This window comes from Gigantopelta aegis, chromosome 7 (assembly GCF_016097555.1).
Source record: "Gigantopelta aegis isolate Gae_Host chromosome 7, Gae_host_genome, whole genome shotgun sequence".
NCBI lineage: Eukaryota > Metazoa > Mollusca > Gastropoda > Neomphalida > Peltospiridae > Gigantopelta > Gigantopelta aegis.
Window position 1 is genome coordinate 36,433,699 of NC_054705.1, and position 15,425 is coordinate 36,449,123.

Here is a 15,425-nt window from a genome sequence, read left to right on the forward strand (position 1 = left end):
CCCATACAGACCCTCCACGCACCCACTACATCTTCCAGAGTGTTGATCACAAACAGAACAAATGTCTTGACATTTCTGTTCACAGTAGTTTCCTCTCTACCCACCAACACATCCATCCACGCAGGTTAGTCCTGGGTCGATATGGCACTCTGGTTTCCTGCAGTTCTTACTACAGAGCTTATAACACGTGGCTCCATAGAAAGAAGGTTTGCAGCCATAGGTGCAGGTGCCGTCGTCCCGGAGACAGCTGTCCATGAGACATTTAACAGGGCACCTTTCAGATCAGTCGTTTTCATAGTAACCAGACCTACATAATTTTAAACACCTACCAGATGTTTGGTCGCATGGTCCGTGACAATACGCATGGCAGTCCTCTGTACAGTGGTCTCCCATTTTACCACTGATGCATTCAGCACTACACAGAACATTACCAAACGCATCCCTCTGACATCGCACATACTCGCAGTTACCATTACAAGTATAGTTACAGAAAGGACCGTATACACCGGGCCTGCTGCAACCTTCTTTACATTTACCCATTGGGCTGTCACAGGAGTTGCCAAGACACATTCCATGACACTTTATGTCACACTTCTCTCCAGAGTAACCTGGAAGACAACCATCTGCACACGATCCGATAGTTTGGTGACAACGTTTGTTGAAACAGATGGTGCTGCAGGTTTTTGAGCACTTGTCTCCATATAAACCATCCTTACATCATTCAGAACACGTGCCATCTTGTTGATAAGATATACTCCTACATGTTTCAGTGCAGTGGTACCAGAATATCCTTCTGCACATTGATAGCATTGTCCAGTAGACCTGTCACATCTTTTGCATTTCACGTCACATTGGAGCTTACATAACATTCCAAACCACCCTTGGTGACAGCTACCACTGCAGACACCTCGATCATCACAGACATCACAGTGTCCACGTTTGAAACATATACTTCCACAATAGACAGTTTTACACCTCTCACAGACACCAGTCCATCGATCACATTTCTTGTGTACGCATCCTTCACTGCAGTTATGTTTGCAATCTGGACCACGTCTCCCATTAGTTTGACATTGTGGACAATTGCTTTGAAACGTCCCTTTGGTTTTGTCTTCTACTGTTACTTCCTCACACGGACGATAGGGTTAGTCTGGGTTCTGAATTCTGAAGTATCCTTCTACACAGTCGGAGCCTGAAAACAGAAGAAATATCCTTATGAAAATGTCATGAAATACGTTGAGTTTACATTTGGCTTTAGAAATCTATTATTTGTCTTTACAATACATGAAACTATATTTGAATTTACAACACAGCAGGACACGATTATAATTTCAAAATTAACTGCCGATCTTGATAAAACTAAATTGAACAGTGCTGAATCATTGTGGATGCATCACTTGAATACACTGACTGTGGCCCGAGGGACTCAGTGAGTATGACTCAAGTATTAACTAACTTTTATTGCGTTACTTCTTGCAGCCAGCTTATCACGTGATATGATTACCCTTTTAACTTTTAGCTTTTACATGAACAGTCTTTAACTTGCTTTTAAATGCTGCAGTACTTTGTTTGTATGTTCAGACTTCTCCTGGTGATGTTAATAGTATACTAACGAAAATTCAGAGACACCGAAGTTTTCACTCATATATTGGAACAGTTGAAAACTATAGTTGATATTACAAGAAAAGTTATATTCTATTACAATCAATGTATACATTTAGTAGTGAATTATATTGAGTTCACATTGAGCTTTACAAATCTGTTATTTGACTTTACACTATGTGTAGCTATATTTGAATTGAAAGAACAGTTGAAACTACAATTGGTATAACAAGAAAAGTTATATTTGATCTTACGACAGTTTTACTTTTATATTTGATTTTACGACAATCATACATGTCTTTTATTATTATTTTTTTCGAAAATACTTAAATGATATTTCACATTGCGATTATGTTTACTGTTGCACTATTAAACACACTATTAACCAATACGTGTACAAATACCACACGTCTTCATACAGTCCATAATATGTCTACTAGAACAGGTTTCGTGCGAACAATGAGGTCTTCTGTCTGTACAGGTAAAAGTCACTCCTGAAAGATTAAAAGTTGCTAATATCACATTTTCATTTTCATTTCAACTTATTTTCGTGCTGATATCCAATTAAGGTTCAAGCACGCAGTTCCGGGCACACACTTCAGCTATCTGGGCTGTCTGTCCATGACAGTATGTCAGTTGTTAATTGTTAGTAGTTAGTGTGAGAGGAGAGGGTGTAGTGGCCAAACACCTACCCATTGAGTCCTTAAATCTCTCTCTGTGTGGGAGCCGGTACCGAGCTGCGAGCACTGTACCTACCAGCCTTATGTCTGATGGCTTAACCACGACGCCACCGAGGCCGGTGTAAAAGGAACGCAGGTCCGTAGGAACAGTAGTCCTATCGGACCTCCATAGCTTAGGAACCATAGTCCTACCCGGACTTTCATTCCTGGTTTATTTTTAAGTTGTTTTTATCCTAGGACTTGTATTCCTACCGGACTTAAATTCCTTCTATAGCAGTGACAGAAATACTAGTCCGACAAATTATATGTCCGTTTATTATACTCTGCAATTTGCACGAGCTGCCAGAAAGACATGAGAAAAAAGTGAGGTTTTGGCAGCCTTCTATCGTAGTGTGATGGATAAGTGTATGAGTCTCTTAAGTTTAATCTGGGTTCAAATCTGCATGTCAAAAAAATATTTTTAAGTTTGAGTATCAACTTATTATTTTGTTTACGTCATAGACTTGTGGATCAGACACGTGAGTGCATTTTTGTAATCGTCTTACATTTTTGTTACGATATTGAAGTAGGACGAATATCTTGCTTTTTTCAAAGTATATAAAGCAACTACAGATATAAAGTAGGCTATATGTCCATGTGTTCAACACGAAGAAATATACCCCCCCCCCCCCCCCCCCATCTCAATATGTAGCCCAAAATTGTTTTTAAAATATATATATGAAAACTGGTAACTCCAAAAAACTAACATTTGATGAACAACAAAAGACAATTTCTATATGCACGAACATAACTTTTAATAATATGTTTTGTTAGTTTATATTTTGACGGTAAGTCACAATCTGATTAATTGTGATTTTTTAATCTTTGTCCGATCGGACTTCCATTCCTCGGGATCCTAGTCTGTGGGACTTGTATTTCTAGGAATTTAAGTCTGTGGGACGTGCATTTCGAGGAATGTAAGTCCGTGGGACTTTTATTCCTGGTACTCCTAGTCCACAGGACTTTCAATTCTAGTATTCCTAGTCCTCTGGAATTTATTTCCGATAGTTTGCTTATTACATATGTATGATTCCTGAAAATGCCTAAAATAAAACTTTAAAAACTGTACTTAGTTCTAGTAGTTAGTACTTACAACTAGTACTATAATGACCAGTTACTACAATATAAAATAACAGAATAATAAGCATGAAAATTCGACTTTTATTGATGAACAATTAAAACTAGCATCAAAACACTTGAAATTAATTATCACTGTCTGCCTTATGGCAGTTTCGACCATAAAAAGCATGAGATACGAATTGGGGAAAGGGTATCTGTATTATACCTGGCCGTTAGGAACACCATAAGCGTTAGAGACTGGGTGGAAGTGGGGATCGAGGGTGGGGGGGGGGGGGGGGGGGGGTCAATGGACACGTTCGGGCAAAATGAGCTGGCCTAAAATCTTCACCAAGCATTTCCATAATTTTACTCACAATATTAGTTGTAATCCATTTAAAAGTGCAGACTGATTTGTTTGGAATCCTATTTAGCATCTTGGTAGTAATGCGAATATAAATATACGTTGTGTTCCAGATTCGGACATTTTCGTTTCATTCGGGCAATAATGATCAGCATGCCTCCCCCACCCTTCTCCCAAAAAGGGAGTCTGAATGCCTATTGCGACCAAAACGGTCAGGTGTAAAAGTGTCATGAGTAGTTAGTCTGTTTAAAAGGATCTTTGTAAATTGTGTGTGCATAGTATTGACAGTATGATAACTGTTCAGGTATTACTGTTTTGTTTTAGTCGGTGTAGTAGCCCATTGAGCTGCTAAAACCCACTCTTAGTCATTGATAGTTCTATTAATTGATAAACATTAATGAAAACCATTTAACATATTTGTTTATCGATGGTATGGTTTGTTGGGACTAAGATATCATAGAGGCTAGAGTCTGATATGTCATATGTTACACCAAATTATTTTTTAAAATGAGCAAATTGACAAAGCAGGCACATGTTCAGTAAGCTATGCAGGGGAGAGGTAAAGACATTTGCCACCCCACCCCACACCCTATGTACACGCGCCTGCAACATTATCGACAGAAAGGCACACACATTACATAATAACAAGATAATGTATATAACGCAAATATCACATGTTTATAGTTAAATTATTATTAATATTATTATTATTATTATTATTATTATTATTATCAAATACCAATATATAATGTCTAACTGATAATTGTGTTGGTATATCATATGGGCAAGTTATACCTATTTGCGAGTACTAATATGCTTCGAATTATGGTAAATGTTTTTGAGTTACTTTTAAATGTTTAAACATTTATTAGTTGGAACAATACGCAATGAATAAAGACCTTGGTTCTGCTCATGTAATAAGGTCAACAAAACGTGTACAAACTCTTGCAAATTATATAAATGGAAAATATTGGAATAAATAGAAAATATTTAAATAAACAGAGGCGCTAGTATCCTAAGTTAATTAAATAAACCAAAAAGGAAACTGTTTTTCGTTTTCTTTACATTTATAATTTAATTTTTATGTGTACGACCGAAATTAAATTTTGATTGTCCAGGAATGCAAGTCCGGCCCGTGCTTCATATCCTGGCAGTCAGACCTGTATTCCTAAGGAACATAAGTCCTAGGACTTGCATTCCTAGGTATATTAGACCTAGGACCTGCATTCCTAGGAGACTAAGTCCGGGCAGACCACTGTTCCTATGGACTTGCATTCCGTTTACACCGGTAATATCAGAAAAGGTATTGCTATAGTTAACTGTCTCATTTGTAACAGGGATTTAGCTCAATCGATTGAGTGCTCCGTTGAGGTGCTTGCATCGCAGGATCGAACCACCTCGGTGGATCTATTGAACTGATTGGGGTTTTTTTCTCGTTCCAACCAGTGCACCACAACTTGTCAAAGGCCGTGGTATGTGTTTTCCTGTCTTTGGGGAAAGTGCATATAAAAGATCCCTTGCTGCATTAGGGAGAATGTAGCTGGTTTCCTCTTATGACTATGTGTCAGAATTACCAAATATTTGACATCCAATAACCAATGTGCTCTTGTGGTGCTGCTAAATAAAACAAACATTTGTAAAAGAATCGATGCTTGATATCTCGAGTAGTAAACGTACCCACCACCCACCCTTACATATTAAGAACGTATAAAAGTGGACGTCACCATATTGTTCCAAGCAGGCAGTTAATATTGATGAACGTCTTTTAGAAAGTTGCACCTTAAGTCTCCTCTATAAAACAAAACCCCTTCCACCTGTAATGCTGTAAACGACTCTTTGATGATTAATCATTAAAAAAAATATATATATACTGACCGTTATGTATGCAGAGAAGCAACAGGACTGCAGGTACCAGAAGACTTAACATGCTGTATCAGGGGGAATTAATTATTACCAACCTGTCAAAAGACAACCATTATAAAAAGAACGTTTTACAGTCTGTCAAAAATTTGATCTAACTGAGGTTCCTATATCCCGGGAAGACTTCTCATTTCATTATACACACGAACTGAAAAACAAATTTTATTTCAACAATGCATCAAGATATCAAGGCCGTACCATGAACAAAATCCGGTGTGTGTGTGTGGGGGGGGGGGGGGGGGGGGTGTGGACTACTTTTTATAAACAAATGAAACACTACAAATTGAACCCTGAGATGTGTATGCTATTTTCTGGAGTAAACAAAAAGTGAGATTAAAAGTATGCAGGTTCGTAGGAACAGGGTCTGGGTTACTGTGTCGCTATCACCATCCGCCCCATTTGAGGACGAAAATGTATGTTTTTTTGGTGGTAGTAAAAATAAGGCCCCAAAATCTTTACACACACACACACACACACACACACACACACACACACACACACACACACACACACACACACACACACACACACACACACACACACACACACACACACACACACACACACACACACTAAAGTTTGGACCGAATTACAATGCTTAAATGCCAGTGCCAAAAACTCATAAAAGCAACAACAACAAAAAAAAAAAAAAAAACAAACAAACAAACAAACAAACAAACAAAAACAACAACAAGCAAACAACAACAACAGCGACAACAACCTTCAACAAAAAATAATAAATAGTCTTCGTAAATGTATTATGTAGTTACAACCGGCCTCATAAGGGATCAATGGATAGATATAAGGCCACCACACCCTCTTCTCTCTTATTAACCAGTAACCAACTAACAACTAACCCGCTGTCCTGGACAGACAGTCCAGATAGCTGAGGTGTGTGTCCAGGGCAGCGTGTTTGAACCTGAATTGGATATAAGAACGAAAATAAGTTGAAATGAAATGTAGTTACACACGCGTAGGGCAAGAACGGACTTTTTAAATTCGGCCCTAAATGCTTTAGGCATCAAGTGGTTGTATTTCCCGGGATGAGTTTAAAGTTTTTGTTTTGTTTAACGGCACCACTAGAGCACATTGATTTATTAATCATCGGCTATTGGAGTGGAAACCCGCTACCTTTTGTCATTATTAACAAGGAATCTTTGATATGCACCATCTCTCAGACAGGTTTTTGTTTTTTCAGGCATCATTTACCCAATAAAGATAGTATTTCTTTTTATTGTCTTGGATTGTATTGTGTTTTGATGTGTTGTGTTGTTTCGTGTGGTGTGGTAATTGTACGTGCGTTATAGTTAACAGGGCTTTTGTAGTCAAATAGGAAATATTTCCAGGAAATAAAATGTTGTTTATTTCTAGAAACACTGTTTCTAACTCTGAAGTTAGTTTTTCAAAGTAAAACAAATGAACTGAAAATCAGCGGTTTACCCTTCCAACACTCCAATAATAAAACCAAAAAGCAAACCATAACAATTATGCGGATTCTGCGTTTAAAAGGAAATGGGATCAGACAGAACAAACTGCATTTACGTTTTGTTTATAGGGTGAGTTCCCTCTAACATCAGTTGTGATGTATTTGCACTGTTCAGAAAGCTTTTTCCAAATAAAGAATGAAAGAAAATCATATTCTACCTATTCAGGAACGATAACTCTTAAACATTAGGAATAACCAGACGTGCATAACTGCGTATGTCACATCATATAAGATTAGTTGCAGAATTAATCATAGTATATGCAGCATTGCATATTGTGTGCATACTGAAATCGGCCCACTCCCGGTTTACTGAAATAAAACTCGTTCAATACATTCTTGCCAACATCACAGTAGCTAAGTAGGTTACACTACAGGCACAACAGGCTGCATTATATAATTTAAATATTATACTAAGTAATATTCAACAAACATTACTAAATCAAATTAGGGTTTATTCTACTGGTACTGGTAATGTAGAAAGAATGTATGGAAAGTTTCCTGATTACAACTCTCTCCCCCCTCCCCCCCCCCCCCCCCATCATTCTAAAGAGGTGGGAGGGACGGGACGTAGCCCAGTGGTAAATCGTTCGCTTGATGCGCGGTCGGTGGACCCATTTGGCTATTTCTCGTTCCAGCCAATGCACCATATCAAAGGCCGTGGTATGTGCTATCCTTTCTTTATGCTGGTTCATATAAAAGATCCCTTGCTGCTAATCGAAAAGAGTAGCCCATTTAGTGGCGACAGCGAGTTTCGTCTCTCAATATCTGTGTGGTCCATAACCATATCTCTGACGCCATATAACCGTAAATAAAATGTGTTGAGTCCGTCGTTAATTAAAACATTTCCTTCCTTTTAAAGAGGGATTTAAAACAAAAACAATATGGGGATTATATAACCCTAACCCTAAACTTAACCCCAACCACTTTGTAGGGAGGATGTATTCGGAAATTGTATCGCGTGTATGGTACAAGACTTTTTTAAGTACAATTTATTTTCAGTGTAAGGTATTTAATTATCTTTTTTACATATAGCATGGATGAATTATCTCCAGATTTAGTCGATTCTGACACTGATGACACTCAAACGGAACACTAAGCTTCCACCAGGCATACTGACACTGATACTGACACTGACAAGCCATCAGGAACAGACAGAAAAAAACCCAAACAAAAACAACCAGGTAACCAAATTACTGTTACAAGACACTGGAGATTAAATAAGACATACATCTGCTATATGATAGTGACATACATCTCCCAGAATTTAGCCAATCAAAGGGTGTAGATTACATATCTAGCAGTGACAGTTTTGAGGAATCCTGCCTTCATATATACGAAGAAAAAAATTCTTTATCAATGATATTTTATAGATATTTTTAATTGAAGCAACAAATATAAATAGTAATGCATTGTGTTCCAGTGGTGGTGTTAAAACAAACTTTAAACTTTGTGCATCACACATTTGCTGGTAGTAGCTTTACAAAATAAATCAAATGTACCTAATCCCATTGATCACTAGATAAAAGATATCCCTAATATATGTGCACCTTGTCTTGAATGAGTGTAAATAAACAAGATGAATGAATGCTAAAAGTGATTTTGGTGCAAATCCCAGACATGACCATTTCTTTATAATAGGATATTCTTATTTTCAGTCAGCAAGACTTTTAACAGTGCCAACAGAGTCTCAGTTTTTGGACAGTTCACAAGAGAGTGTCAGCTGGGTAAACTATATTAGTCCAATTGACATAGGTAACTATGTTTTACTGCTCTGTGGTACCTGGAAGGTATTTTATTGTGGTATTAAAGTATTATAATTATGTGTATTCTTGTTATGCTTTGTGTGGGAAGAGAAGCTGGTAATCTAAGTCAGACCAACTAAAGTAAACTGTAGGCGTCGCTGACGAAATGGCAAAGGATCTTTTAAAAATAAATTAGTAAAAGGAAATAAATTCATTTAAAGCCTGCAATTTCAGTGTGTGTGTGTGTGTGTACGATTCTGTAACTGACACCACCTGTAGCCTCTAAGTACTGGGCCACATCCAGTTCTGAAGGGGACGTATCAAAGGACTGCTTTGTTTTATGAGCCATATCAACCCTCTGGAAGAGAAATATATATATATTTATGGCAGATGGCACTCCAGCGTGAAGGTGTAACTGGTCCTGTGGACAAGAAACGACTCTTGCACGGCACTGTCGACGACTGGGCGGCCATACGTGGAATCTGCCACAACAACGTCGACTTCAGACTCAGTGGGAAGAACGGCACTGTCTATGGCGATGGTGCATACTTTGCCAGGGATGCCAAGTACAGTCACTGCTACACTCGAGGTCCTATTCGATCCATGCTCCTCTCGAAGGTCCTCGTCGGTCAGTACAAGGGAGACAATTCCTACAGAAGACCTCCTGCCAGGGCCGGTCATACTCTCTATGACTCCTGCATCAATGTCATGGCAGATCCATCCATCTACGTCATCTTAGACACCGCACAACGCTACCCCTAGTTTCTTCTTGAATATGTTGTAACCGAGAAACCTGATTCTGTTTTACCTTCAGCTACACCCTCTTTTCTCTATGGCAGTTCGGTGTCTTCATCCACTGTAGCAAGTCAGTCTCTAGCTAACACATCAACCCATCCATTAAGTAGCACACTAAGTCATTCTTCTGCTAGCATATTTATTAATTCCTCAGTTAGCATACCAAGCCATTCCGCTGCTAGCAATCCAGGAAGTCTGGTTCTAACAACTAATGTGACAACTCCTGCCCAAACTACACGCTCTGGAACAACCTCAGGTAGAGGGAAGTGTGCGATTCAATAAACACGTATATGGTAGTTGCACGATCATTACCCACGGAAATACTAATTATAGTTTGACATAGTGCATCTGCCAGTTTGGAATAGGAACATTAGTATGTATTTGCATTTAGAGAACACATTCCTGTGTGCAAGAATATATATTTCAATGTTGAGTAAATAGTCTTTTGAACATGAATATTTACATTTTCTTAATGAGTACATAGTCCTGTGCACATGAATATATATATATATATATATATATATATATATATATATATATATATTCAGACTTATTGAATACATGTTCGTTTGCACATGACTGTGTATGTTTTTATACTCGGTTGGACATGGATGTTTATATTTTTATCTAGTACATGATATGTATATGTTGTATTGTTTGCACACAAATATGTATATTGTCTTATTGAGTACGTTAGTTTGAACATGAATGTGTATATGTTCTGATCTACTACACACATGTTCGTTTGTACACGCATATGTATATTTTCTTATTGAGTGTGTAGTCGTTTGCACATGGAACTATAGATATAGATATAGATATAGATAGATATATAGATAGATATATAGATAGATATATATATATAGATATATATATATATATATATATACCGTATAACCGGAAATTTTCGTGGTCTTAATTTTTCGTGGTTTGGGGTATAAAAACATTTCAAGGTTTCTTATTTTCGTTGTTTGCCAAATCTAAATTGAAAGTGAATTTATTTTCGAGTTTTAGCAAGTCGAGTTGCGAGAATACTTGCTATTGTTGATTAAAGTTTCACTTCGGCTGCCAGTTGTTCGATACTACCAACGTGTAAAGTTAAACAATAGAACAGTCACCTGTAGCCTAATTGGCCACTGTGATACCCGGTATGCTATTCGACAGACAACAGATCACAGTCTTTGATTTTGTGTAAAGCCAATTACGACGTATGTGTGAACAAAGCACTTAAGGACGCCATGAAGTCTAATTTTACCACATTATATTCAAAGCGGGTTTCCCTGGCTATGAAACACAGCGAAGTTGTAACGGACATCAAGATCGAAATGCGTTCTTCGGCGATAAAACCAATTCATGCAAGGTGGATTATGAAAGTTATGTTAGAATTAAAAATACGCCAGGAAATGTTGAAATCTGCATTCATCCACCCCCGAATCTCTGACGCATTATATTCTACAAACAGTGAGATTCAGCAATAACTTTTTAAAAATTCTAACTTGTTGTTTTGACTATACTATTCTCTTGTCGTATCCGGTGGACTGCGCATGACAGGAAATAAAATGTTCCGGTAAATTGTCAGTGTGTTATGGTTTTCACAATAAATATTTTAGTTAGAATTTGTTGATTTTTTCAAATATTTTCAAGGATTTATATTTTCGATGCTGACTACTTACCCTCGAAACCCACGAAAATAAAAATCCTCGAAAATTTCCGGTTATACGGTATATGTTTTTATTGTTAGTACATGTTAGTTTGAACATGAATGTGTATATTTTCATACTCAGTAGATGTTCCTTTTCACATGAATAAGTATATTGTCTTATTGAGTAGATGTTCTTTTGCACATGAGTATGTATATGTTGTATTGTTGCACACAAATATGTGTTGTTTTCTAATTAAGTTCACGTTTGCACATGAATGTGTATATTTTCTGATCTAGTGCATACATGTTCGTTGGCACATGAATATGTATATTGTTTATTGTTTGCACACAAATATGTATATTTTCTTACTGAGTATATGTTCCTTTTCAAATGAATATGTATATTTTCTTATTGAGTACATGTTCATTTGCACATGGATATATATTTTTTTCTATTGAGTAAATGTTCATTTGCACATGAATGTGTATATTTTCTTATCGAGTACATATTCGTTTGCATATATATATATATATATATATATATATATATATATATATATATATATATATATATATATATTGTCTGCACACGAATATGTATATGTTCGTATTTAGTACATGTTAGTTTGAACATGAATGTGAATATGTTCTGATCTAGTACACACATGTTCCTTTGCACATGCATATGTATAGTTTCTTATTGAGTGCATATTCGTTTGCACATGAATATATACATGTATATATTTACTAATTGAGTACATGTTCGTTTGCACATGAATGTGTATACTTCCTTATTGAGTACATGTTCGTTTGCATGTGTGTGTGTGTATATATATATATATATATATATATATATATATATATATATATTGTTGGCACACAAATATGTATATGTATATTTACTTATTGAGTACATGTTCCTTTTCCCATGGATATGTATATTTACTAATTGAGTACATGCCCCTTTTCACATGAATATGTACATTTTGTTATTTAGTAGATGTTCTTTTGCAAATGAATGTGTATATTTTCTGATCTAGTACATACATGTTCGTTTCCATATGAATATGTATACTTCCTTATTGAGTACATGTTCGTTTCATATGAATATGTATATTTTCTTATCGAGTACATATTCGTTTGGACATGGATATGTATATTTTGTATCGAGTGCATGTTCGTTTGCACACGAATATGTTTTGTTTTTCTTATTGAGTGCATGTCCGTTTGCCCATGAATATGTTGTGGGTTTTTTGCACGCAAATATGTATATTTTCTTACTGAGTACATGCCCCTTTTCACATGAATATTATTTAGTAGATGTTCTTTTGCACATGAATGTGTATATTTTTTATTGTTTGCACACGAATATGTATTTTTTTGTTATTAAGTTCATGTTTGTTGGCACATGAATGTGTACATTTTCTGATCTAGTACATATATGTTCGTTTGCATATGAATATGTATATTTTCTTATTGAGTGCATGTTCGTTTTTACATGAATATGTATATTTTTTTATTGTTTGCACACAAATATGTATATTTTCTTACTGAGTACATGTTCTTTTTCACATGAATATGTATATATATTCTTATCGAGTACATGATCCTTTGCACATGAATGTATATATATTTTTTTCTATTTTTTTCTATTGAGTAAATTTCATTTGCACATGGACGTGTATATTTTTTCTTATCGAGTACATGTTCGTTTGCACATGTATGCATAAAAAATAAATAAAACAATTATGTTGCTAAAAATCACCAAGAGTGTAACACTTTCATGTAACATAGCAACTGAAGGTATAATGTCTCATGATTCTTGTATGTAAATAATGGGAGCTTTTGTGACAACTTCTCTTCACATCAGTCACAAAATAAAAGGATACTATATTGAATTTTGCAGATCGACAAACAGGTCCTGAAAAACCTCTCCCTGTTTGCATGAAAACGTTTAAAACAAAAATCAATTAATCAATTAATGTTTAAAAAAACACAACATTTTTATGTCCACGGATTGTTTTTTGTTTTTGTTTTTGTTTTGTTTGTTTTGTTTGTGTTTTTTTATTTGAGTTGGTATGGGTTTAAAACTTTAAAATATGTTCTTATATGAATTTTAACTTTACTTAATATAAAATTACAAGCCCACTCATCGATTCGCCTAACCGACTTCGATGGTGTCGCGGCTAAGCCATCGGATATAAGGCTGTAAGGTAATGGGTTTGTAAACCGGTACCGGCTCCCACCCAGAGCGAGTTTTAACGACGCAATGGGTAGGTGTAAGACAACTACACCCTCTTCTCTCTCATTAACCACTAACAATTAGTTAGCTCAGATAGATGAGGTGTGTGCCCAGGACAGCGTCCTTGAACCTTAATTGAATATAAGCACGAAAATCAGTTGAAATGAAATGAAAATGTATAATTAGTTTATTTGCGTAAAAATATTTTTAATATGTTAATATACAACAAGTAAATATAAATAATATAAATAAATATATCAAAAACGAAAACGAGCTTCCAACAGAACGGATCTTCATTTCGCTCAAGGCCACCTACCGGTAGCATCAGGGAATTGTATATATATATAACAACAAAAATATAATAAAGATATCAAAAATATATAAATACATACATACGTCAAAATTGCAAGAGTCATATCAAACATAAATAGCTACACATTTAAAAAATCAATAGCAGAATATCAAACAAAATGAAATAGGTTTTCAGGACGAGAAGTTGCTATTTATAATGTTAATAAATACACCCAGGATGTTAAGAATACTGATACGTTTACAGTTGAAGAGTTTTTGTCATTTTAATTACATTAGGTGTCGCAAAATAAAAGTTCAATAACAGTAGCAATAAACTTAATGAGATGACTCTTGAAATAAAATAATTATGGAAATAAAAACTTTTAAGTGACTGACCTAAATGCATTAGGTGTCAGAAAATAATAGTTTAAAGGCGCAGACCCTAGTTTTAACCCGTAAAGAACGGACACTTAGTTTAGTCAAGTCAACAAACCTCTAACTCATTTGGATAAAGTTACAATAGAGTGAAAGAAGAGTCTGTGACGTTAAAACAAGACATATCCTTAAAAATAGACTAAAACTCGAATCAGTAAACCGCTATTTCTCAGACGCACGTGCGTTTTTAAAAATATGAAAAATGCAATTTTTGGTACTACAAACATCAGTATGACCAGAAACACTTCGGTTCTACGGAAATGGATAATCTAAACAATAAAATATAAGTAATGTTTGATTTCAGTGATTATAAACGGCTCTAATAGTGAAACATGCTGTAGTGTGTAAAAACTAGGGTCTGTCCCTTTAATAACAGTAGCAATAAACACACTGGGGAAAGGAAAAAATAATAATACAACAGTTTAAAATATGAAACTATAGCATAGCACAATTATATTCGTCAGTCTACATAAAATGCAAAAAGGCATTAGTAGGTTAAACTCTAAAAATATTAGTCTATATAAGATACAAATGTCAAACACTCTAAACAAAATCATTTTGTAAGTCGCAAACACTGAACATAATATGTGAAACACTGATCTGGCAGGCCAGTGTGTATCAAATGAAAGAAGGAGGAAATGTTTTATTTCACGACGCACTTAACACATTTTATTTACGGTTATATGGCGTCAGACATAACAGTTAAGGAGCACAGAGATATTGAGAGAGGAAACCCGCTATCGCCACCTTACGATCTACTCTTTTTCGATTAGTAGCGAGGGATCTTTTATAAGCACAATCCCACAGACAGGGTGGTACATACCACGGTCTTTGATATACCAGTCGTGGTACACTGGCTGGAATGAGAAATAGCCCAAATGGGGCGGGCCACCGAAGGGGATCGATCCCACACCGACCGCGCGCTGTACCACTGGGCTAAGTCCAGCCCCCTGTGTAGCAAATGAATACTGTAGATCCAGAAACTAACGCGTCCCTAAATTAATGCGAGTGAAGGTGGGCAGACTAAAATTCAAAATCAAATTAATGCTAGTGGCCGCATTTTGAAATATTACTTTCCTAACAACTCACGTAAAATGTATTTTAAAGGGACATACCTGAGTTTGCTACACT

At 36.0% G+C, this 15,425-nt stretch overlaps 1 protein-coding gene across 1 annotated transcript; it reads left to right on the forward strand.

Moving 5' to 3' along the window:
* Positions 1–9,279: 9,279 nt before the first annotated feature.
* Positions 9,280–9,651, forward strand: LOC121378054 (protein mono-ADP-ribosyltransferase PARP12-like). The gene has a single exon (XM_041506154.1). It carries the CDS (start codon positions 9,280–9,282, stop codon positions 9,649–9,651), a length of 372 nt encoding a protein of 123 aa, XP_041362088.1.
* Positions 9,652–15,425: the final 5,774 nt, after the last annotated feature.

Excerpts from the sequence above, each read along its gene's own strand:
- LOC121378054 (XM_041506154.1), top strand. The coding sequence starts at position 9,280 with ATGGCACTCCAGCGTGAAGGTGTAACTGGTCCTGTGGACAAGAAACGA.